The sequence below is a fragment of the Scyliorhinus torazame genome, chromosome 6 (assembly GCF_047496885.1).
Source record: "Scyliorhinus torazame isolate Kashiwa2021f chromosome 6, sScyTor2.1, whole genome shotgun sequence".
Classification (NCBI taxonomy): Eukaryota; Metazoa; Chordata; class Chondrichthyes; order Carcharhiniformes; family Scyliorhinidae; genus Scyliorhinus; species Scyliorhinus torazame.
This window is the reverse complement of record NC_092712.1, coordinates 284,420,900-284,447,316: the sequence shown is the minus strand read 5'-3', so window position 1 is coordinate 284,447,316 and position 26,417 is coordinate 284,420,900. Positions and strand designations below refer to the sequence as shown.

Sequence of the window (26,417 nt, the reverse complement as noted above, 5' to 3'; positions counted from 1 at the left end):
AGAGGTTTGTATATGTAAATGCTGTACTTATCTATCTGCAATCCATAAGAAAAACACCATGGAATTAACCATTATCTAATTGAATAATGGACAATGCTAAAGGGGCTGAATGTCCTACACAGGTTCCTATTTAGTTACTCAATTCAACACCCCCAAAAAAAAAATTCACGGTGCCTGAGGAGATTTGTTACACACTTCTTTCAGAATGACTTCAATGGAGATTTGAATTCCTCACCCAATTCCATTCTTGCATTTTTCAAAATCCTTTGCATAAACTGATTCACTGACTCATCATGTAAAATGCCACAAGAGCACCGTTAGTTGTTAAGAAGATGTGGATCCTTCTTTCATTAACCAATGATAATCTAACTGCAACAGTTGCAACAACAGGAGAGTGACTTACGACAGCAGCACTGCATCAATGAAACTAGAACCTCTTGAGGATATAGTTATCAGAGCTTTCTCCACAACAACTTAAATTAAATAAAACATTACTAATCAAAAGACTCATTATTAAATGCACCAGGCGCAAAGGCTGATTCTATTTTGACACCAATAACACATCTCTAATCTTTCTTTCTTTTATTTTTAACAAGTTCTTATGAAAGGGCAATTATCTTCCCTCTATATCCTGGTACATTCCATTCCTCTTTCCGATATTGAACAAATACATTATCTTCACAATAAAACACAGAATGTTACTGTGATCCTGCAAAGTGCTTTCGTGTGTTGAGGAGATACATGTGATCTCTGAGGAATTGCAAATTTAGGAGCACAAAGCTCTCATTTCAGCAAGGTTATGTATCAGACACATGTTAAAAACCTTAGTCTAAGACTGTCCTTGTCTGTAATAAAGCTTAGCCAGAAAAGGGAATATACCCTCAAAAGGAAAAGGCCTGAACATTACATTTGGAAAATCAGAATTTACTTACAAAATGAAAATCGCATTTGTCACTCAAAATAAAACTTTCCCCCAACTTTTTCTCCTTCCTCGCCGACAAACACAGACTTATGCATAGCGAAAGAAAGAATTTTGTTGGAACCTTTCATGACCTCAGGTCAAGCAAAACAGCCAATGAAGAACCTTGGAGTATAGTTACTGCTGCATGTAAGGAAATGCAGAAGACAATTTGCGCATGGCAATGTTCCATAAACAGCCTTGCAATAAATAACCAGATCATCTGTTTGGGCGATGTTCATTGAGAGTGAGTTATTGACCAGGGCACGAGAGAGAACACCTCTTCAAATACTGCCATGGAATCTTTTTATCTCAATCTCAGAGGGCAGACAGAGCCTCGGTTTAACTTCCGATCTGGAAGATGGCACACTCAACAAAGTAGCACTTCCTCAATAGCGCCCTAGATTACAAACTTAATCCATAGAGTCTTGTGGCCATAACCTTCTGGTTTGGGCAAGCGTATTACCACTACCAAATCACGTCTGACAGCTGCAATTCTACATCCAGAACCGTTCTGGAGTTGCCAGTGCCATGTGCGATCTCGACGCTTAAAAAGAACATTATTTGCCAGCGATGACGCAGCTTCTATTTTGCATAGCCATTGCATTCATGAATTTCAGTGTCTTCAGTGTCTTCCCCACCTATCTTCAGGCTAATTATCAGTTTTGGAACTAACAATGTGCAATATAGGTTCCCACAAACCACAAACTTGACTGTAGCTTGTGATGAATGTAGACATGGTTATACCTTACATAGCTAGGGCAGTAGTGCATGAAAAACCCTGGTTTAATAATAATAATCGCTTATTGTCACAAGTAGGCTTCAATGAAGTTACTGTAAAACGTCCCTAGTCGTCACATTCCGGCACCTGTTCAGGCAGGCTGGTACAGGAATTGAACCCGCACTGCTGCCTTGTTCTGCATTACAAGCCAGCTGCTTAGCCCACTGTGCTAACCCAGACAGGCAGTATGTCTACGAAAGCTGTAATTAAGAAGCCATAAAAGGTGAGATAATCATTCATTCCAACCACTTACTTGTTTACAGATAATGGGCTAATGGAACATTATTTGCATTTTTGGATGGTTCCCTGGAGTGTAGATAATTTATGAGGGATGGCATTTAGTCCTAGATAAGCAGGCTATGGAATGTAGTGGGATAATGCTGAGGTAATTAGTGGAAGGAGCCAGGTCTGTCTGTGTTTTTTCAGTCTGTTATAAGATTTTAAGTTGAGCAGCAGTTTTGCCAAATGCTGTTGGGTTAAGCAGAAGTATACTGTATCTGTTCTTGAAAGGAACGCTCTCCAAAAGTCTCTACACAGCTAAGCAAGTAACCTGCTTTTTTAAACTTTATTTAAAAGTGGCATTTGAACTGTTTTGTGTTGCTTAATTGGAATTATGGCAGGGATGGATAGTACATTCAAGATTTTTTCTGATTATTTAAGAACTGTTCAACAGTTAATTATAAAGCTACTACTTTGCTATTAATGTGGTTAATTCTGTGTTTAAATTAAAGTCTGTTTTAACATGAAAGATACCTATTGGTCAGAGTCATCACTCCTGGGGTGAAGTATCCTTTCTTCACAGTTTTACAAATACAAAAATTGTACTCGTCCAGTTCTCAACCGGTATCGTGACAAAAATTGGGATCTGGTCCGGCATCCTTACAAGATGAAAAAATATATTTTGTCAAAACTTTTCATCTTGCACTCATCAGGACAATCACAAGCGTGTCAATATTCCCTGACATTGATTATCTTGATGAGTGGGATTTTCCATGCCCCCTGCGGTTATGCGGTAGAAGAGGCGGCCCATCAGTGGCTGGCGGTGGGATCTTCTGATCCCATACCGTCAACGGCGTTTTCCATTGTTTGCACCCCGCCCATCTCCGGGATTTCCCACGGCGGGTGTTCACCATTGGCAGGAAAAGAAATTGCCACAGTAGAGCAAATGGGTCAGCGGGCTGCCTCCATCCTTGTTGTGAATGTCAGGGCAGCACCTAGAGGAAACGATGGGTCAAGAAAATTCAAGAAACTTTGATCGCAACTTGTTGCATGGGTGGACACTTAATTGTCACAAATCAAATATCTGCAAATATATTCACTCTGATCGCATTATGTCGACTTTTTCCCCCAGACCCCTTTGAAGGTTTTGCAAATGCCCCCCACCGCCACTGTGAGTGGGATACAAATTGCTTTCACTCCATCCTCCTGTGGGATTTCTGATCCTCCATGGCGGGCAGCATCGGAAGACCTCGCTGTCATTTAACGCCAACCTGAAACCTTTTTGAAGCTCCTGCCGAATTCTCACCCTCCTGCCCACCATTGATCCTGCCTGGAGGGCCAGAGGAGAATTTTACCCCTAGAGTTTCAGAACAAGATATATATTTATAGGACAAAGAAACTGCTAATCATAAATTCTCCATTGGCCGTCCTGCCACTGAATTTGCCCACTCACACTAAATTGAATCTAAACCAATCAAAGTATTTATTGTAGAAGATTGATTTATGTTTCAACAAAATAGGCTTTTACAGTCATTGGTATAAGCAATTGCTCAAAAGCATTTCAACCAGGATTACTTTCAAATAACTTCTGACCATCATGAAAGGTAAAATATAATATGCACATATTCAGTCACCCACTTTGACTGCTGTTGAATATTTACACTTGTTGCGTAAACAGTTTTGCTTTCTGCTTCTTGGCTGCCTCAGTCTTTCCAGACTTAAATGTGCATTCTGAGGTGGACCAGTTTTTTTACTTTAAGTTACCGACACATGTGGATGCACAGATCACATGGCATAATAACTGATTTGAGTAACACTGTTAGTGAGGGGATCTAATCAATCACAAGTTTGGAATTCAATGATCCACTGTATTTTATTTATTCATTCATGTGATGTGCACATCGTTGGCTGCGTCCAGAATTTGTTGCCCTTACATGACTCCATTTAAGAGTCAACCTGTGGATCTGGAGCCATATGTCGGCCAAACCAGGTAAGGGCAATAGATTTCCTTCCCTAGAGCAGTGTTTTTCAAACTTTTTTTCTGGGGTCCCATTTTTACCAACCGGCCAAACTTCGGGACCCATGCCAGCTAACCGTCACGACCCATGCTGCCGAAACTTTTTGACTCACCATTTTCGCTTACCTTTAATGCGAAAGGTGAGCCTGCTTGGTCCTCACGATTCTCACTTGTTTTGTCATTCAATGTACATTTCTGCATGGGTTGTTCTTCAGAGGTCCTGAACAGCTCATACAACCACTACTTTGTCCTGTTGTAGACTCTCCTGTGCAGCTCACACCACCACTGCTTTGACCAGTTGTAGACTCTCCTGTGCAGCTCACACCACCACTGTTTTGTACAGTTGTAGACTCTCCTGAACAGCTCACACCACCACTGCTTTGACCAGTTGTAGACTCTCCTAAAGCTCACACCACCACTGCTTTGACCAGCTGTAGACTCTCCTGTGCGTGCAGCTCACACCACCACTGCTTTGTACAGTTGTAGACTCTCCTGAACAGCTCACACCACCACTGCTTTGTACAGTTGTAGACTCTCCTGAACAGCTCACACCACCACTGCTTTGTACAGTTGTAGACTCTCCTGTGCAGCTCACACCACCACTGCTTCGTACTGCTGTGGACTCTCCTGAACAGCTCACACCATCACTGCTTTGTCCTGCTATAGACTCTCTGGCGCAGCTCACACCACCACTGCTTTGTTCTGCTGTGGATTCTCCTGAACAGCTCACACCGCCACTGCTTTATCCTGTTGTAGACTCTCCTGTGCAACTCACACCACCACTGCTTGTCTTGTTGTAGACTCTCCTGTGCAACTCACACCATCACTGCTTTGTCCTGTTGTAGACTCTCTGGCGCAGCTCACACCACCACTGCTTTGTTCTGCTGTGGACTCTCCTGTGCAACTCACACCACCACTGCTTTGTCCTGTTGTAGACTCTCCTGAACAACTCACACCACCACTGCTTTGTCCTACTGTGGATTCTCCTGAACAGCTCACTCTGCCAGTGTTTTGTCCTGCTGTGGATTCTCCTGAGCGATTCGCATTGTATTAGGGGTCACAGCGGGGAACGCGCGGCTGAAGCTGCACATAGTTCCGTTTTGCACAGGAGCTCTGCTTGCTGGAACTCCCCAGTGTGGCGAGAGATTGGGACATCATTTTTAAATGGTGCGCTATCTCCGAGGCCCCCAAAGCAACCCCTGACCCCCCCCCAGTCAAAACGCATTATGGGAGGGTCCCAGGCCCCCCTCGCACTGCCCCAACACCCACGCTGCGCACTCCCGGCCCCTGGCAGTGCCAATGTCAGCTGACAGTCCACATGGGCACTTTGGAAGTGCCAGGCTGGCACTGAGGTGGCACTGCCAGGGTGCTAGTCTGGCAGTGCCAAGGTGCCAGGATGACAGTGCCAGGGTGCCCAGGTGGCACCAGCAATGCTAGGGTACCACCCCGCCCAAAGGGCCTGTAGCTGGCAGCCTACAATTTACCCTGTAATTTCTGAATCTTTAATACCTTCCTGCAGCATCATGTGCAGTCAATTTCGCCTTTCCTCGTTTCAACAGTTTCAAAGTTCCTGACCACAGGAAAGAAAGAGGACGGGATTCTCCAATCCCGCGGTAGAGTGTCCACGCCGTCGTAAACGCCGTCGAGTTTTACGACGGTGTGAACGGGCCGCTCCCAAGACTAATTCTGGCCCCTCCCGGCGCGAACTGTTCGCCACGGGATCCGCACAGGCACAGTTGTGCCGGCGTCAACGAGGACATGCGCAGTGGCACCGATGTCAACGCGCGCATGCGCAGTGGCCTCCTTCAACGCACCGGCCCCAACGCAACATGGCGCAGGACGACAGGGGCCTCGCGTAGGAAAGGAGGCCCCCAGCCACGGAGGCCGGCTCGCCGATCGATGGGCCCGATCGTGGGGCAGGCCACATCGAAGGCCCCCCCCTAAGGTCGGGCCCCCTCTTCCCCCCCAAAGGCCGCCACCCGACCATTTCACGCTGAGGTCCCGCCGGCCCAGAGCAGGTTAGAACGACGCCGACGGGACTCGGCTCTTTTCTTACGGCCGCTCGGCCCATCCGGGCCGGAGAATCAGTGGGCCGGCCACGTAGAGCGGCCCGCGACCGGCGCCGCACCAACCACGCTGGCGCCAATGGCGCCAATTCTCCAGTCTGGGGAGAATCGTGTGCCGGCGTCGGGGCGGCGTGGCGCGATTCACGCGGCCTGCCAGCGATTCTACGACCCGGCGCGGGGTCGGAGATTCCCGCCCAGATTGTTTCAAATTCAAACTCTCAGAATGTGAGCACACTTTCAGGGCCAGCACAGTCATTCTCCGACCCCCCCGCCGGGTTGGAGAATCGCCGGGGGCTGCCGTGAATCCCGCCCCCGCCGGTTGCCGAAGTCTCAGCTACCGGATATTCGCCGGGGGCGGGAATCGGGCCGCGCCGGTTGGCGGGCCCCCCCGCTCGATTCTCCGGCCCGGATGGGCCAAAGTCCCGCCGATAAATTGCCTGTCCCGCCGGCGTGGATTAAACCACCTTTTGAACGGCGGGACAAGGAACGTGGGCGGGCACCGGGGTCCTGGGGGGGCACGGGGCGATCTGGCCCCGGGGGTGCCCCACGGTGGCCTGGCCCGCGATCGGGGCCCACCAATCTGCGGGCGGGCCTGTGCCGTGGGGGCACTCTTTCCCTACCGCCTCCGCCACGGTCTCCACCATGGCGGAGGCGGAAGAGACTCCCTCCACTGCGCATGCATGGGAAACTGTCAGCGGCCGCTGACGCTCCCGCACATGCGCCGCCCTGACATGTCATTTCCGCGCCAGCTGGCGGGGCAACAAAGGCCGTTTCCGCGGGGCGGAAATCCCTCCGACGTCGGCCTAGTCCCTCAATGTTGGGGCTCGGCCCCCAAAGATGCGGAGCATTCCGCACCTTTGGGGCGGCGCGATGCCCGTCTGATTGGCGCCGTTTTGGGCGCCAGTCGGCGGACATCGCGCCGTTTTGGGAGAATTTCGCCGATGATCAGAGCATTAACCTTTGGTTTAGAGAGAGGCGCACTCTAAATTTCAGTTCTGTCAATTTGAAAATATATTAATATATACTGTACCAGTTAGGTTCAAAGATAGAAGATGTGAAAAATTCTTGTTTTGTTTTGTAGGGTTCATTAAGGTCGCCCTGGGGAACAGGTAGAGCAGAAAATTAATCCAAATCAACGCAGCTGAAAGATGAGTCCAGTGCACCTAACCAAAGAAATTCTCATGAATGAATTTGTATGAAAATATTAACTTATCAATGTTGGAGCGGATGCTCAACTGTTCATATTGCATGAAGGTGATTGAACACCTGGGGCGGGATCCTCCCCTACCCGGCGGGGCGGGGGGTCCCGGTGGGATGGAGTGGCGTGAACCACTCCGGCGTCGGGCCGCCCCAAAGGTGCGGATTTCTCCGCACATTTAGGGGCCAAGCCCTCACCTTTAGGGGCTAGGCCCACGCCGGAGTGGTTGCCGTCCCGCCGGCTGGCATGGAAGGCCTTTGGCGCCATGCCAGCTGGGGCTGAAGGGACTCCGCTGGCCGGCGGACGTCCGCACATGCGCGGGAGGGTCAGTGGCTGCTGACATCATCCCCGCCATTACAACGAGACAGCTGGGTTGTGATGCAGTACAAGGCCAGCAGTGCGGGCTCAATTCCCATACCAGCTTAGGCTACTCATTAAGGCCTCGCCTTCTCAACCTTTCCCCTCGCCTCAGGTGTGGTGGTCCTCAGGTTAAACCACCAGCAGTCAGCTCTTTCCCTCAAAGGGGAACGCAGCCTTTGGTCATCTGGGACTATTGATGACTTTATCATGCCTTTATATTGCTGATCCTCGATCACTGCCCTGTAAAATATTGCTGTCCTATTTATAAAACCTAAAATGTTACTGGCTTTTTTTAGGGTCTCATCTGCTTGTATCTTGAAGGAATTATTTACTCGTACCCATAGGTTTCTTTGTTGATCTCTCACCTGATGATCTTTCCATTGGGTTTATGTTACCCTGCCTTGTCTATCCTTCCAAATTACCCACCGACAGCCATCCTGCAGAGGTTCTTCTGATGAGTATTAACGGAGTTCCTGCTAACAGGGGTACCCATGAAGGTATATGTGCCACATCAAATTAGAAGGACATGTTGTCTACATCATCTTCTAAAGTACAATAACGAACGTAGTTAGGCATCACACAGATTACCATCTGATTGACCTCCAGCTAATACATCCTGCATTGGGTATAGAAATATGAATCCGAAACAATTATTGTCCAGGATCATAACCAGCATTTCTGGACCGAATGCCGACAATGAATCTTCTCTTCCATCATTAAAGCCAAATTATTCTAAAAGCAAAGACCAGCAATCAGGGCAAAAGTCAAGATTCAAACAAGCAACAAAATTGCAAGATCAGTGGATGTTTTGCTTGTTACCGGTTTTCACATGTCAGGCATGCACACACGCTGGCGACAGAGAGAAGTTGAAATACAAGCAAGTCAAGAATCTGCCATTCTGTTGCTGAATTGCAAAGGCTAAAACGCCAGTTCGTTACAGAGAGAGGGACAGTTTCCTTCAACCACTGCCTCTTATTAAATTCCGGACGAAGCTTTGTATTGGATAGATAATTGGAACCTGGATGAGTAACAAAATGAAGAGAATGAGGAATGCCTGGCAGGGCCTCATTACTAGTTTGCTCCATGTTTCAAGAGAAACATTGTTGACAAGCAGAGGTCAGCCATTCTGAAGATTCCAAATAAAGTGAATGCCATCCTTTAGCCTCCAGCTGGCTGCTAATTAAACTCCTACTTCTTCAGAGACATCATTCCGCTGTGGTTAAAAAGTACATCAAGTGCGGAACAAGTCACATGCTGAACCGTCTAATTTTGTGTAGCTTCATTTAAACCCAAGGCACTGTCTTTGATCTCCTTCAAACATTTCCATTCTTAATTACTAAATTTATATTTGATCTCATTCTAAAACCAGATGATTGTTTTGCTCTCTTTTTAAAAAAAAGAACAAATAGAAAGGCAGACAGTTTTGATAATGGTACTGTGGTAGTATGTATTGGGGGTCATGTGGGACTGGAAGCCCTAATGTCATTGGCTGACAGATCCCGGGTCCTGGTTGGCCGTTGACCTCAAGCTCCGCCCTGAAGGCGGAGTATAAGAAGCCGGAGTCTTCCCCCGCAGGCCAGTTTACTATCGAGCTGCGGGGGAACAGACACGCTTAATAAAGCCTCATCGACTTCACTCTATTCGTCTCACGGAGTCTTTGTGCGCTACAGGTACAAAAGCTAGATAAGGCTTATTCGACAGTGTCTCCCAACACACAGCGTTTATCATGTAGAAGAGCAGGGGCAGCAGAGTTAAAGATATCTCCTCACGACTGGAGAAGAATGTGGGAGTCGGAATGGAGGATCCAGTTGTCGTGTTCCATGAATAAACTAACAAAATATGTATGGCCAGGAATGAGGTTCAGCTCAGAGAGTTTGAGGATCTAGGATAAAAATTAAAAAGCAGAACCTCAAAGTTGAACATTCCTGGATAACTACCCAAGCCGAATTCAAGTTGGTGTTGGGTCAAACAGATCAGAGGGTTGACTGCATGGCTCATACTGTTGTCCGAGAGGCAGATATTTCAAGTCGCAGGGACACTGGTTCCAGTTCTGGGAAACGGGGAGCTGTTCCGTTGACACACTTGAACTGGCTGGAACTCACACCACGGCAAATCAAATAATGAGGGTGGTCGATGGGGCTTTAAATTGTAAAGGGTGAGAGTTTATAAATCTGACGGGAAAAGTCAAAACCATAGAGCAGCATAGTGATTTGTGTAAAATAGGAATATGATAGGAAGGGACAGAGGCCATGAAATTCAGCTCCGCCGTGCTTGCACATCTTTGGACTGTGGGGGGAAACCGGAGCACCCAGGGGAAACGGGGAGAACGTGCAGACTCCGCTCAGACAGTGACCCAAGCGGGAATCGAACCTGGGACCCTGGCGCTGTGAAGCAACAGGGAAGACCACTGTGCTACCGTGCCGCATGGCAACAAGACCTCATCATGAGCTTCCACTGAGATGTTGGGTGGCTTTCACCTGTGCTGCAATGGAAGGAAAGACATGGAAAAGCAGACTCTGCCTCATGCCTGACTCCACAAAGACTGCCATGGAGTCGGCTGCCACTGGCACACCAGAGAGGATGGGAACCAAGTTCTGTATGAAGCCCGATGTAAAGTTGGAGCTGACACTCCTCCTTTATATTCCTGCTTTCAGATGCATAAGGACTACCATTTAGCCTTCTGAACTCCTTTCATAGTCCTTAACGGTGACAACAGGGTCTATGGCAGGCTTGCCAATGCATCATGTCTCTCGATGCGCATGCTCATCAACATTCTTCTATTGAACATCTCTTTAGAGTCTTCAGATGAGTCCTCTACACCAGAACTCATCCATAATCTGAACGTCCCATGTGTCTCTCACCCCTCGTGTTGAAACTGCATTGGCTGGCGACATAACAGTTCTTGTGTATTTGACAGCAGCAAAATAAAGGAGGATAGTTGGGATGAGGGAAGGGTGATTTTGGTGAAAAGCAAGAAAAGCATGGTCACAGCTTTCATTTTGTGCTGGATAGCAGGATGAACAGAATTTGGCAGGGAAATGTCATCATCCTGTTCTCAGCAACACTGGATGCAATGGCCCATGATTCAGGCAACATCTCCTCCAGAGGATTCATTCAGCTCTGGTGTACACATGTCCCATCAATTCTCTGTTGTACTCTGTGGTTATGGGCCACCTTGTCCTCCAAGAAAGAGGGAAGAATGTCAGTAAGTATCTGGCCATGCATTTGGGTGATGGGCTGGAGGTATGTGGAAGCACGGAGAGGATGTGTGAGTCCCAGTGAATCGACATCGGACAGAAATCAGGGGCGGGATTCTCCGACCCCCCACTGGGTCGGAGAATCGCGGGGGGGGGGGGGCGGCGTGAATCCCGCCCCTGCCGGCCGCTGAATTCTCCGGCACTGGAGATTCGGCAGAGGTGGGAATCGCGCTGTAATCGCAGGGGCAGGGGCGGGAATCGCAGGGGCGGGATTCGGCAGGCCCCCCCGGCAATTCTCCGGCCCGCGATGGGCTGAAGTCCCGCTGCTGTAATGCCGGTCCCGCCGGCGTGAATTGAACCACCTCCCTTACCAGCGGGACCAGGCGGCGCGAGCAGGCTCCGGGGTCCTGGGGGGGGCGCGGGACGATCTGGCCCCGGGGGGGTGTCCCCACGGTGGCCTGGCCCGCGATCGGGGCCCACTGATCCGTGGGTGGGCCTGTGCCGTGGGGGCACTCTTTTACTACGCTTCGGCCGTGTAGGTCTCCGCGATGGCTGACGCGGAGGTGACCCCGCCCTGCGCTTGCGGGGGATGACGTCAGCAGCTGCTGACGCTCCCACGCATGCGCGGACTTCCGCAGGCCGGCGTAGTCCCTTCAGCCCCGGCTGGCGCGTGCCAAAGGCCTTCCACGTCAGCTAGCGGGACAGCAACCACTCCGGCACGGGCCTAGCCCCTAAAGGTGAGGGTTTGGCCCCTAAAGGTGCGGAGAAATCCCTCCGCACCTTTGGGGCGGCCCGACGCCAGAGTGGTTCACGCCACTCCATCCCGCCGAGACTCCCCGCGCGGCCGGGTACGGGAGAATCCCGCCCCAGGTTTCCCGCGAGTCGTGAAGCCCATTGTGAGTATTCCTGCTTGTCCCAATGGTCCCGATGAAGGTCCCAATGACCGTGATAAGGTCTGTGCGCAGATCCAGCGGACACATGCAAGGTGGTCATTGGTTTGAATGTCACTTATGGGTAGGACGTCCAATTCAGATGCGATTTTCCAGCCCACCCCAGCCGGGAAGCCCACTGGCGTGAATTGGTGCAAATCCTGGGAAACGGGGACCTGGCAGGTTTGTACTTTGAGTGGTGGCAAGGGGGTGAGCACCCTCCCACAATTACCTCCAGGATGCAGGGGAGGGGGGTGGGTTCTTCATGGGGGGTGGGGTTATGCTGGGCTTGAGGGGCTTAGCTAGGGGGTCTTTCCTGGGATGGGGGTTGTTTGGCTGGTCTTCCCATTTGCAGCCTTTGAGCCCTTTGAACTGTCTGTCAGTGTATCAAACTTAAAATTCTCGGACATTAAAGTGAAATACTTCCTATCGGTACCCTTAAAACCTTTAAATTCTCTGTCAGCATGTCCAATTCAAAGATCTATGAGTTGAAGATAAAAGTATCCCCTTTAATGTGGTGGAAATCTTTGACGTTGTTTTTTCACAGTCAGTTTCATTGTGCTTTAATTTTTTTTGCAAGTTTGTATGTTGAGAAGCCTAAAAGCTTTGAACTGCATCATTTAAATTTAATTTCACGAACCACTGCCTTTTACAACCTTTTTGATTGACAGGTCCAGACAGTTTCAAAAGGATGAGAAGGGTTGTTTATTTATAGAGATCTACAGGGGCCTATTAAGTCAGAGGATCAGCTTTTTAAGTAGTCTTTTTTGAAGAGGTTGTCTCTTTATCCTCAAGAACCTCCAGCAGCATTTTGTCTCGGATCGAGAGAATCACACCCATATGAGGGTACTGAAAATGTTCCGGCACAGCAGCTATGTCCTTTGGGTGAATTGACCTCCCTGGCTACTTATTCCCATTCCCTGTGAAGGTATGCCTTGGGGCTTCCTGACTCACTTCTCTTTTCCACATCCATCACTAATACCTCCAGCATCACATCAGAAAACTTCAAAACCCTCTCTTTTGCCAACTTCATTTGCTATTGCCTTCCTTCCAGCTAAGCATTCCAGCGACATTGCTTGTTGCATGAGTGCAACTTGCAGCTTGCCTTTAAATGTCCTCGGCTTTTTGTGCACTGTGCAAGCCATGCACACTGCTGAACCTCCTATTCAGCACACAGAATTAGAAACACGTTCTGCGCTTGGCAGCACACTGCAATCATTCAGATAAGCAGTCAGTATGATATTTATGTGCTGCTCTCCCAAGTAAAAGAGGGTGGGGCAATCACACATCACGATGCCTGTGTCTGCAAAAGGGCCTTATCTAATTCAATTTTCATGTGGATCTGACAGTTCAAACTGCAAACATAGTTCGGAAGAGGAGTTAATGGAATGCATTCAGGATAGTTTCTGAAAGCAGTCCTTGTGTAAACAACCAGGCAAATGTCTACCTTGTCTTGAATAATGAAATAATGCGAATTAGTGACCTACGGTAAGAGATTCTCTGGGCAGAATGATCATATGATATAATTTTACAGGGTGTTTAAGAATGACGTCCTTAAGTCCAAAACTAGAACCTAAATGTAAATAAAACAAACAACATGGGTGTGAGGGACAAATTGGCTAAAGTAGATTGGGAAATTAGAGGCAGCAGAAATATTTCGATAATTTTCAATGAATATACATTTTGTTCAGAAATAAAAACGCCGTAAGCAAAAACAGCATAAGTGTACTTTACCTGAATGCTGGTAGTATACGGAATAAGGTGAATGAGTTGATGGCGCAAATCATCGTGAATGACTATGATTTAGTGGCCATTACTGAAACATGGTTAAAAGATGGTCACGACTGGGTGTTAAATATCCAAGGGTATCAGACTATACGAAAGGATAGAATGGACGGTAAGGGTGGTGGTGTAGCTTTGTTGTTTAAAGATGGCATCCGGGCAATAGTAAGGGTCCCATTGGTGCTATGGAGGACAAGGTTGAATCAATTTGGATGGAAATCAGGAATAGTAAGGCGAAAAGGTCACTGATAGGAGTAGTCTATAGGCCACCAAATAGTAACAGGATGGTAGGGCAGGCAATAAGCAGAGAAATAACAGATGAATGTAGAAATGTTACAGCGGTTATCATGGGCGATTTTAATCTGTATGCCGATTGGTTTAACCAGGTTGGTAAAGGCAGCCTTGAGGAGGAGTTTATAGAATGTATCCGGGATAATTTCCTGGAACAGTATGTAATGGAACCTACAAGGGAACAAGCGGTCCTAAATCTGGTCCTGTGTAATGAGGCAGGATTGATTAATGATCTCATAGTTCGGGATCCTCTTGGAAGGAGCGACCACAATATGGTGGAATTTAAAATACAGTTGGAGGATGACAAGGTAAAATCAAACACTAGTGTTTTGTGCTTAAACAAAGGTGATTACAATGGGATGAGAGAAGAACTAGCTAAGGTAGACTGGGAGCAAAGACTTCATGGTGAAGCAGTTAAGGAACAGTGGACAACCTTCCGAGTGATCTTTCACAGTGTTCAGGAAAGGTTCATACCAACAAAAAAGAAAGACAGTAGACAGGGGAAAAATCGACCGTGGATATCAAAGGAGGTGAGGGAGAGTATCAAATTGAAGGAAAAAACATACAAAGTGGCAAAAATTAGTGGGAGACTAGAGGACTGGGAAGTCTTTATGGGACAACAGAAAGCTCCTAAAAAAGCTATAAAGAGTAAGGTAGACTATGAAAGTAAACTTGCTCAGAACATAAAAGCAGATAGTAAAAGCTTCTACAAATATATAGTACGAAGTCTTACAACACCAGGTTAAAGTCCAACAGGTTTGTTTCGATGTCACTAGCTTTCAGAGCGCTGCTCCTTCCTCAGGTGAATGAAGAGGTATGTTCCAGAAACACATATATAGACAAATTCAAAGATGCCAAACAATGCTAGGAATGTGACCATTAGCAGGTGATTAAATCTTTACAGATCCAGAGATGGGGTAACCCTAGGTTAAAGAGGTGTGAATTGTATCAAGCCAGGACAGTTGGTAGGATTTTGCAGGCCAGATGGTGGGGGATGAATGTAATGCGACATGAATCCCAGGTCCCGGTTGAGGCCGCACTCATGTGTGCGGAACTTGGCTATAAGTTTCTGCTCGGCGATTCTGCGTTGCCGCGGGTCCTGAAGGCCGCCTTGGAGAACGCTTACCCGGAGATCAGAGGCTGAATGCCCTTGACTGCTGAAGTGTTCCCCGACTGGAAGGGAACATTCCTGCCTGGTGATGGTTGCGCGATGTCCATTCATTCGTTGACGCAGCGTCTGCATGGTCTCGCCAATGTACCACGCTTCGGGACATCCTTTCCTGCAACGTATGAGGTAGACAACGTTGGCCGAGTCGCACGAGTATGTACCGCGTAGCTGGTGGGTGGTGTTCTCAGGTGTAATAGTGGTATCCATGTCGATGATCTGGCACGTCTTGCAGAGATTGCCATGGCAGGGTTGTGTGGTGTCGTGGTCACTGTTCTGAAGACTGGGTAGTTTGCTGCAAACAATGGTTCGTTTGAGGTTGCGCGGTTGTTTGAAGGCAAGTAGTGGGGGTGAGGGGATGACCTTGGCAAGATGTTCATCATCATCAATGACGTGTTGAAGGCTGTGAAGAAGATGACGTAGTTTCTCCGCTCCGGGGAAGTACTGGACGACGAAGGGTGTTCTGTCGGTTGTGTCCCATGTTTGTCTTCTGAGGAGGTCGGTGCGGTTTTTCGCTGTGGCGCGTTGGAACTGTCGCTCGATGAGTTGAGTGCCATATCCCATTAGTTTCTACAAAGGTGCAAGAAAGCAGACAAGATCCCGAAAGGGCTACAGATCACAAACCCACTCAAGTCGACCTACAACACAGACTACGCTGAGAGACTCTGCCGTCGCACCTCTCTCACACTCCTCAACCACCTCGTCCGCCAGCTCTACAGCAGACGACGCAACCTGGAAACCAAGATAGAGGCCATATTCTCAACTTGCTCTCAGGATGCAGCAGACCAGCTGCGGAACACCGCCAAACAGATGAGACAACAATACTATGCCACCTATATGCACACCAAGAACAGAAAGCTTGAGAAACTTGGCATCACCACCGGCAGCAACCAAGCCATCCCCGGTGTCACAGTAGAAAACAATACAGGGAAATCTATTGTCAACTTGTCAGACTACACCCTTCAACCAGACGAAATCGAAGTCCTCAGCAGAGGGCTCAATTTCTGCACCACCACCAAAATGGACCCCATCAGTCTCGCGGCAGACACGGAGGAATTCATCAGGCGAATGAGGCTCCGGGAATTCTTCCACAGACCCCAAGAGGTCAACAGCGAACTCAAGCAGACTATCAATGAACCGGAACAGCAGACTGAGAGATCTGCGGTGCGGCAACCGAAGAGGAAAGAGTCGAATTGGACCCCTCCGGAAGACCCTTGGACCCCTGCCTTAGACCCGACATGTATGCTCAAGCCGTCAGGAGTCGCGTCAATGCCAGATTCATCAGTCGCATTCACAAGACAGCCCCGAACGTCACCCAAGCACAATGCAATGCCATCCGCGCTCTCAAGACCAACCGCAGCATCGTCATCAAACCAGCAGACAAAGGGGGGGCCACTGTCGTACTGAACAGAACGGACTACTGCAAAGAAGTATACCGACAACTGAACAACCAAGAACACTACAGACAGTTACCCGCAGATCCGACCAAGGAACACATCCGCCAACTTAACAGACTGATCAAGACCTTGGATCCAGATCTTCAGAGCACCCTACGTGTTCTCATCCCACGTACTCCCCGCATTGGAGATCTCTACTGCCTCCCGAAAATACATAAGGCCAACACACCAGGCCGCCCTATTGTTTCAGGCAATGGGACCCTGTGTGAGAACCTCTCTGGCTACATCGAGGGCATCTTGAAACCCATCGTACAAGGTACACCCAGCTTCTGTCGCGACACGACGGACTTCCTACAGAAACTCAGCACCCATGGACCAGTTGAACCAGGAACATTCCTCGTCACAATGGACGTCTCGGCACTCTACACCAGCATCCCCCATGACGACGGCATTGCTGCAACAGCCTCAGTACTCAACACCGACAACTGCCAATCTCCAGACGCAATTCTGCAACTCATCCGCTTCATTCTGGATCACAACGTCTTCACCTTCGACAACAAGTTCTTCATCCAGACGCACGGAACAGCCATGGGGACCAAATTCGCATCCCAATACGCCAACATCTTCATGCACAAGTTTGAACAGGACCTACTCACCGCACAGGACCTTCAACCGACGTTATACACCAGATACATCGATGACATTTTTTTCCTTTGGACCCACGGCGAAGAATCACTGAAACGACTACACGATGACATTAATAAGTTCCATCCAACCATCAGACTCACCATGGACTACTCTCCAAAATCAGTTGCATTCTTGGACACACTCGTCTCCATCAAGGACGGTCACCTCAGCACTTCGCTTTACCGCAAACCCACGGATAACCTCATGATGCTCCACTTCTCCAGCTTCCACCCTAAACACATTAAAGAAGCCATCCCCTATGGACAAGCGCTCCGTATACACAGGATCTGCTCAGACGAGGAGGAGCGTAACAGACATCTACAGACGTTGAAAGATGCCCTCGTACGAACGGGATATGGCACTCGACTCATCGAGCGACAGTTCCAACGCGCCACAGCGAAAAACCGCACCGACATCCTCAGAAGACAAACATGGGACACAACCGACAGAATACCCTTCGTCGTCCAGTACTTCCCCGGAGCGGAGAAACTACGTCATCTTCTTCACAGCCTTCAACACGTCATTGATGACGATGAACATCTTGCCAAGGTCATCCCCACACCCCCACTACTTGCCTTCAAACAACCGCGCAACCTCAAACGAACCATCGTTTGCAGCAAACTACCCAGTCTTCAGAACAGTGACCACGACACCACACAACCCTGCCATGGCAATCTCTGCAAGACGTGCCAGATCATCGACATGGATACCACTATTACACGTGAGAACACCACCCACCAGCTACGCGGTACATACTCGTGCGACTCGGCCAACGTTGTCTACCTCATACGTCGCAGGAAAGGATGTCCCGAAGCGTGATACTTTGGTGAGACCATGCAGACGCTGCGACAACGAATGAACGGACATCGCGCAACAATCACCAGGCAGGAATGTTCCCTTCCAGTCGGGGAACACTTCAGCAGTCAAGGGCATTCAGCCTCTGATCTCCGGGTAAGCGTTCTCCAAGGCGGCCTTCAGGACCCGCGACAACGCAGAATCGCCGAGCAGAAACTTATAGCCAAGTTCCGCACACATGAGTGCGGCCTCAACCGGGATCTGGGATTCATGTCGCATTACATTCATCCCCCACCATCTGGCCTGCAAAATCCTACCAACTGTCCTGGCTTGATACAATTCACACCTCTTTAACCTAGGGTTACCCCATCTCTGGATCTGTAAAGATTTAATCACCTGCTAATGGTCGCATTCCTAGCATTGTTTGGCATCTTTGAATTTGTCTATATATGTGTTTCTGGAACATACCTCTTCATTCACCTGAGGAAGGAGCAGCGCTCTGAAAGCTAGTGACATCGAAACAAACCTGTTGGACTTTAACCTGGTGTTGTAAGACTTCGTACTGTGCTCACCCCAGTCCAACGCCGGCATCTCCACATCATGGCTACAAATATATAAGTCAAGAAAGAGTGGCTAAGGTAAATATTGGTCCTTTGGAAGATGAGAAGGGAGATTTAATAAAACGAGACGGGGAAATGGCTGAGGAGCTGAACAGGTTTTTTGGGTCAGTCTTCACAGTGGAAGACACAAATAACATGCCAGTGACTGATGGAAATAAAGATATGATAGGTGAGGACCTTGAGATGATTGTAATCACTAAGGAGGCAGTATTGGGCAAGCTAATGGGGCGAAAGGTAGACAGGTCACCTGGCCCTGATGGGATGCATCCCAGAACGTTAAAAGAGATGGCTAGGGAAATTGTAAACGCACTAGTGATAATTTATCAAAATTCACTAGACTCTGGGGTGGTCCCAGAGGATTGGAAAGTACGTTTCCACTGTTTAAAAAAGGAGGTCGGCAGAAAGCGGGTAATTATAGGCCGGTAAGCTTAACTTCGGTTGTAGGGAAAATGCTGGAATCTCTCATTAAGGAGGAAATAGCGGGGCACCTGGAGGGAAATTGTCCCATTGGACAGACGCAGCATGGGTTCATAAAGGGTAGGTCGTGTCTGACTAATTTGGTAGAATTTTTTGGGGACGTTACCAGTGCAGTAGATAACGGGGAGCCAATGGATGTGGTATATCTGGATTTTCAGAAAGCTTTTGACAAGGTGCCACACAAAAGGTTGCTGCATAAACTAAAGATGCATGGCATTGAGGGTAAAGTGGTAACATGGGTAGAGGATTGGTTAACTAACAGAAAGCAGAGGGGATAAATGGGTGTTTCTCTGGTTGGCAACCTATAACCAGTGGGGTCCCTCAAGGATCAGTGTTGGGCCCGCAGTTGTTCACAATTTGCATAGATGATTTGGAGTTGGGGACCAAGTGCAATGTGTCAAAGTTTGCAGACGACACTGAGTGGTAAAGCAAAAAGTGCAGAGGATACCGGAAGTCTGCAGAAGGATTTGGATAGGTTAGATGAATGGGCTAGAGTCTGGCAGATGGAATTCAATGTTGCCAAGTGTGAGGCTATCCATTTTGGGAGGAATAACAGCAGAATGGATTATTGTTTAAACGGTAAGATGTTAAAACATGCTGCTGTGCAGAGAGACCTGGGTGTGCTGGTGCACGAGTCGCAAAAAGTTGGTGTGCAGGTGCAACAGGTGCTTAAGAAGGCTAATCGAGTTTTGTCTTTCATTGCTAGAGGGATGGAGTTCAAGACTAGGGAGGTTATGCTGCTATTGTATAAGGTGTTGGTGAGGCCACATCTGGAGTATTGTGTTCAGTTTTGGTCTCCTTACCTGAGAAAGGACATATTGGCACTGGAGGGAGTGCAGAGGAGATTCACTAGGTTGATCCCAGAGTTGAGGGGATTAGATTATGACGAGAGGTTGAGCAGACTGGGACTGTACTCATTGGAGTTTAGAAGGATGCGGGGGGATCTTATTGAAACATATAAAATTATGAAGGGAATAGATAGGATAGATGCGGGCAGGTTGTTTCCACTGGTCGGGGAAAGCAGAACTAGGGGGCATAGCCTCAAAATAAGGGGAAGTAGATTTAGGACCGAGTTTAGGAGGAAATTCTTCACCCAAAGGGTTGTGAATCTCTGGAATTCCTTGCCCAGTGAAGCAGTTGAGGCTCCTTCTTTAAACGTTTTTAAGAAAAAGATAGATACCTTTCTAAAGAATAAAGGGATTCGGGGATATGGTGTACGGGCCGGGGAGTGGAGCTGAGTCCACAAAGATCAGCCATGATCTCATTGAATGGCGGAGCAGGCTCGAGGGGCCAGATGGCCTACTCCTGTTCCTAGTTCTTATGTTCTTATGTTCTCATCCACCCTTAGCTAAGTGAAGAGCTTAATGGTAGCATTAGAATAAAGAGTTTATGATGTTGCGAAGAATAGGAATCCTGAGGAATGAGACAGTTTTAGAAACCAGCACAAGATGACCAATTGAGCGAGGAAACAGAACGAGAGTAATCTAGAGTAAACATAGAGGGGGCGATTCGCCGATATCGTGAACGCTGTCGCAAACAGGGCCCGAACATGACCTATTCTGGCCCCACAGGGGGCCAGCACGGCACTAATAACCATTGGCCAACATAAATTTAATCTCTCCCTTTACTTGAAGCCAATTTCTTTGGGTTATGTCTAGAAGGATGTTGTTTAATAGGTAAAGCATTTCCGTCAACAATATCATGCACAGCAAAAGGAGTTCTTCCTGACATTTTTATACATATTGCCTCATTTGCTTTCAGAAACTTTGATATGTTACCCTGACACTTCTCTGGAAGATAATGGAGTATCTTATCCAAATTTCTCAACACCTCTGCATTATCCAATCTGATTACTGGACAGTCGACTTTTGAATTTTCAACTTCTGATTCCTCCTCAAAGTTCTTAGTGGCAGGTAACTCACCTCCCGACCCCCAAACGTCTGTCCACCATCGACAAGGCACTCGTCAGGAGTGTAATGGAATATTCTCCACTTATCTGCTTGTTGTATTGAGCTCCAACAACACTCAAGAAGCTCCATACGAACCAGGATAAAGTAGTCTGCTCGATCAGCACCCCATTCACTCCCTCCACCAATGAATTTCAGTGGCAGTAGTGTGTACCATCTACAAGATGCAGAAACCCACCAAATTTCCTTAGGCAGCACCTTCCTAACCCACGTGTGCCACCATCTATAAGGACACGAACAGCAAAAGCAATACAACACCACCATCCAAGGTTCCACTGCGAGCCACACACCATCCGGACGTGGAACTGTGGGCATGATTTAATGGAAAAAGAAAAGTCCCGATGGGCCGCGTTTAGCGGGGTCTTTTCTGGCACTTGCAGCAGGGAGAATGACCCTGCTATTAAACCTGACTCTTCGTTATTTGGGCCTCAGCAAGGAATGTCCTGCCGAGGCCGCACATACCTTCATTACCCATTAGATCTTGCGAGGCATAACGAGCTGGGTAATTCTCACAAGAGGCCCCTTGCGAGATTTACCAGCCGCATCGTGTCCTGAGTCGGATGCGGCGAGCCCGTTAGATCGTGTCCTATATCATCATTCTTTCACTGTCACTGAGTCAAAATCATGAACTCCCTCCCTAATAGCACTGTGGGTTTACCTACACCACATGGGCTGCAGCAGTTCAAGAAAAGAGCTCCCCCCCCCCCACCCCCACCCCACTTACTCGAGGCAATTAGGGATGGGCAGTGAATGCTTACCTAGCCAGTCACACCTATATCCCGTGAATGAATATAAAACAAAAACTCACTCTTCACCTCCCCTACTGCTGTGATTACATTCTTCTCTTGACTATCCTCTTTATCATCATGTTATTACAGCATATTAACATGATATACTGGTGGCTTGTTTTCCTTCTGTCTGGTGTGCTGATCACATAATTTACCTCATTATGTATCTTTTTAACATGATAAGGTCCACTGAAAATACAGCCTGCCTTTAATGGTTCACTTGACACCAATGACATCAACTTGACAATAATGACACATTATTTTTTTAACCCCAATTTTAAAGTTTCAAGCTTCAGCTATTCTGTTTGCTCTGTCTGTTATCATTCATTGAGAAACCTTTAAATATTCCTCAGCTACTTCACATGCTTTAATCAGCCTCTCCCGAAACTTAGACACACAGGCTAAAAGTAGTTTCTGATCCTTGATTTGTACATTTCTCCTTCATAAATTTTAGTGGTCCTCTCACTTTCTGTCCATATACTAACGCGAGAGGACTGAACCCTGTTGTTTTATTGGGTACATCTCAGGCAGCAAATAATAAGAAGGGAATTCACGTATCCCAGTCTCCAGGACATTCCTGGACAATAGGCCCAAATCATGGTCTTCATGAATTAATTCCATCTTTCCAATGCTCCTTGTAATTTCCGCTGTTCTATCGAACTTTAGGTCACTAGCAATGGAGTACCATTGACAATACACGCTGACCAACGGATGTCAATCCATCCCCAGATTCGTAAAGCTGATCAATCAGACACCAAACACATTTTGGATTTGTGGGGCAAGGTAAACACTTAATATGTGCTGGCCTAATGTAAAACAGAAAAAATCTTCAACAAATTTTAAGGTGTCAGCCATAGCTAACCCCTTGTCAGAAGTTTGTGGGATCAAACCTCACTCCAGAGACCGAAGCAGAAAATCTACTCGGTGCATTACCGAGGGCGCACTGCCCTGTCAGAGGTGCCGTCTTTTGGATGAGACAATAAACTGAGAGTCCATTTGCCAATTTAGGAGGATATTAGTAGCCATGGTCTATATTGTAGTTATCTTTTCCACGTGTTTATCAATAAATCATCTTTATAGTTAATCAACTATATGTTTTGTGTACATCATTACAACGGTCACATCTCAGAACACAACAATATGGGATTCACATCTCTTGCCAACCTCAATAAGCAATGAGTTAGATTGAACTTGGCCCTTTGTTTCAAATATTAAAAGGGGCCAATTGCAAGCACAGAACACACCTCTTTGCGCACAATTGGAAAGGATTTGGAAAATAAGTTCAGTTCTACTGAAGCATAATTTCAATCAAATCAACATGGACCAATATTCACAGCTGTAACAGAGATTTGTGGTTAATAAGATCCTCTTAGAGGTAGGTACTGGGCTAGTAATGGGAAACTTGAAAATGGAATTGAAAGCATGCGTGGAAAAATATTTACTTCAGTATTACCATCCGATTGATAGATTGTGGTTCTACCACCCATTAAATGTTAACTAAACCCCAATATTAAAACAATACATCCCATGAATTCACTTTTCAATACAGTTTTAATTTAATAGCCACGCTATGTGGTTTCTTACTGTTATGATTAAAGAATGCTGTGCTAGTTTATTTGGGCTATTAGAGTACTACCATGACATGCTAAGAAAAAGCACAATGTATTTGATGAGTATTATGAATGTGCAATTTGACCGCAGTGTGAAGTTTGCCAAGTGGAACAATCACATCATTCACCTGTCATGACTTCTGAACAGAAAGATTCTTTCTAACCAAAATTCTTGCTCTGCCATGGCTCTGCCATTTGAGCCACTGAATTGATTTGATTTCAGAATGTATTTTGAGATTACTCATGGGATCTAATGTGCCAGAAATGACAAAAGATGTTCTTGCTAGTATCCTGGCATTGTATGAACATTGTTGACTAGGATAAATACATCTCCCTGCCAAGCACTATGGGAAAGCAATGTCATTGATCCACACTGTGGATAAGGTAACAGCACCAATTTAAACAGAAAGCATCACTGCTCAATGATGCCTTACACCCATAGTACTCTGCAGAAAAAGCACTCGCCAATACAACCCAGGAAGGTAAAGTCATTTCGGCTGGAGAAATAGGAAATAGCACATGCCACGGAAAGTGAGTAATGCGATCAAAGGTTTAACATTACCAATGATATTAAAAGATATATTAAATTCCAAAATGTACTGCAGGATGGAATTGAATAAACATTACACTAGAACTCTGATGTAAAACAAAAGCAACATTTTCTGCAGTCAAGATCTGACCACAGTCCTCATCAAGTGGTCTTGCCTGAAGTGGTCGTGCAAATGTACATAGGAACACCAGTGTAATTCTTTAAATTAATTTTGAAAATCTTCATCCTGAAACATCAGATCCCTTAATATTTAAAGAACTCATAATTCAAGAACGTTAATTAGCAGCAACAGCAATTCATACACACTGAATTCAAAGGATCAAAATTACTTCCCTCCCACCTTATATTATTGATGATATTGAAACACGATTTCTTTGGGAAATCTATTCATTTAATATTGTCAGCTTACCTCCTGCTGTTGGCAAAGCCATGGGGTAGGATTGGTGGCAGAATCAGCGAAGGTGTCTGTGGCCATTCACATGCTCTTCCTGTTGGAGAAACAATAACATAGAGGTGAGTAGTGTTGCAGGCGAGAGAAGACTAGACAAAATACTATTGCAGAATAACATTAAAATAATTGATTTTGGGGCTATTTGTTTTTGATTGAACAGCATTATTCAGAGTTTTCGATCATTTTTAAGCGTTTAGCTTGATGTAATTTTTCTCTTACAAAGTTAAGGCTCTATGAAAGTTGATATTGTTTTATGTGTTACTTAATCTCTCACTTGCCAACCCAGTGTAAAATGACAGGATTGAAAAATTAGAGGGAAAACCTTTTTGCCACATTCCATAAAATTACAATATTTTTTAAAAAGTCTAAATTAAATACACATCTCACCCCTTTTAGAAATGCCTGGAAGTGAATTTTGTAGTTTTCCAAATATGTTGAAGGAGCGATTGGGAGGAGGAACTCACACTGTGTACTGCTACCTGGCTCCTCCTGATGTTCTGCTGAATAAAAGCTATGGAGTGCGGAATAACATTGCCCACTGGACTGGGAATGGCACGTCACATCTGCTGGTAATGTGATGGACAAGTGCGAATAGAATAAACATTTACCCATCCGAACTGTACCCTCATGTAGGTAAAACTATATCCCGCATTGCAATGAGTCGTGTCTGCTAAGTGCTGAAAATGGTAAGGCAGTTATCAAACTGAACTTTTCCAACACTTTTACCATATTGATCTTGCTGTGAAGGATTTTGAAACTGGTAGGACCATTATCATTTGTATGTCCTCTGAGGACAAAAAGATGACACCATGGTTGAAAAGTCAACACTTTCGACATGATAGGTGCAATTCATCGGACAAATTTCCAAGTCTGTAACTGGACAACATTTGCTAAATAATCCTCAGTGTGCTAAAAATTGATTGTCATTTGGCTCGGAATGTGGCGCATTAGCGTGTACTGAAAGTTAGGTGCATCAATACACAGGGCCCTGTTCTTTGCAGACAGAGAGAATAGTTACATTTTGGTTGTTTCAGCTAAACAAAATAGGTGATAACCATTTGCTGGTGCATTCCTCAGTGCAATACCTCGACTAATCAGAGTCAAGTTGCCTGGTTTGAATTGCAAACAATGCTTGGCAGTTAACTGTCAGTCATCACCAACTGGTGCATTCGCTATGGCAATGCCTCTCTACCAATCACATTCCTTTTGCCAACCAATCAGCACTGCCTTGACAAAAGTATAAAGTTGTTGTTCCCCCTGACAATGATATTCTTGTGATTGTCCTACTAAGTGCAAGATGAAAAGCTTCAACAAAATATTTGTATTCAGCAATACAAAAGAGAAACTGGCATTTCACATTTTCTGGGCCCACCGCTACGAGAAGCATGTGAAAATTATATGCTAATATGACTGTGGCAATTGAATAGGAACAAATGGCATGGGCCACCAATAGCATGTGACTTCTTCCGACCTGTTTGACTTTCACATTCACAAGTTTGCTTCGAATATGGAGGCCTCTGGTCACTTTGGGTATAGAGTTGCATTAAAAAACAAATCAATCATTTTTAATTAATTCAAAATGTATTTATTTATTTTATTCTTTTTTATAAATTTAGAGTATCCAATTATTTTTTTTCCAATTAAGGGGCAATTTAGCGTGTTCAATCCACCTAGCCTGCACATCTTTTGGGTTGTGGAGGCGAAACCCACACAAACATGGAGAGAATGTGCAAACTCCACACAGACAGTGACCCAGAGCCGGGATCGAACCTGGGACCTCGGCGCCGTGAGGCAGCAGGGCTAACCCACTGCACCACGAATCCTCCGCACCTTCAGGGGCTAGGCCGGTGCTGGAGTGGTTGGCGCCGCGCCAACCGGCGCCGAAGGGCTTCCGCCGGCCGGTGCGAGTTAGTGCATGCGCAGGAGCGCCAGCATGTTCCCAGAACTGCTGGCGTGATTCCTGTGTATGCACAGGGGGTTTCTTCTCTGCGTCAGCCATGGCCGAGCTTTACACAGGCCGGCGTGGAGGGATTGAGTTCCCCCACAGCACAGGCCCGCCCGCAGATCAGTGGGCCCCGATCGCAGGCCAGGCCACCATGGGCCCCCCCCACA

At 46.8% G+C, this 26,417-nt stretch overlaps 1 protein-coding gene across 4 annotated transcripts in view; it reads right to left on the bottom strand.

Annotated features, from left to right (window-relative positions):
- Nucleotides 1-26,417, bottom strand: part of LOC140425471 (catenin delta-2-like) — a 1,686,689-nt gene that overhangs the window by 1,342,917 nt on the left and 317,355 nt on the right. For all 4 annotated transcript variants that reach the window (XM_072509780.1, XM_072509779.1, XM_072509782.1 and 1 more), the window contains exon 2: nt 24,264-24,342. In XM_072509780.1, coding sequence (XP_072365881.1) covers nt 24,264-24,285 — 22 coding nt within the window. In that variant the 5' untranslated portion in view covers nt 24,286-24,342. The remainder of the gene's footprint in view (nt 1-24,263; nt 24,343-26,417) is intronic.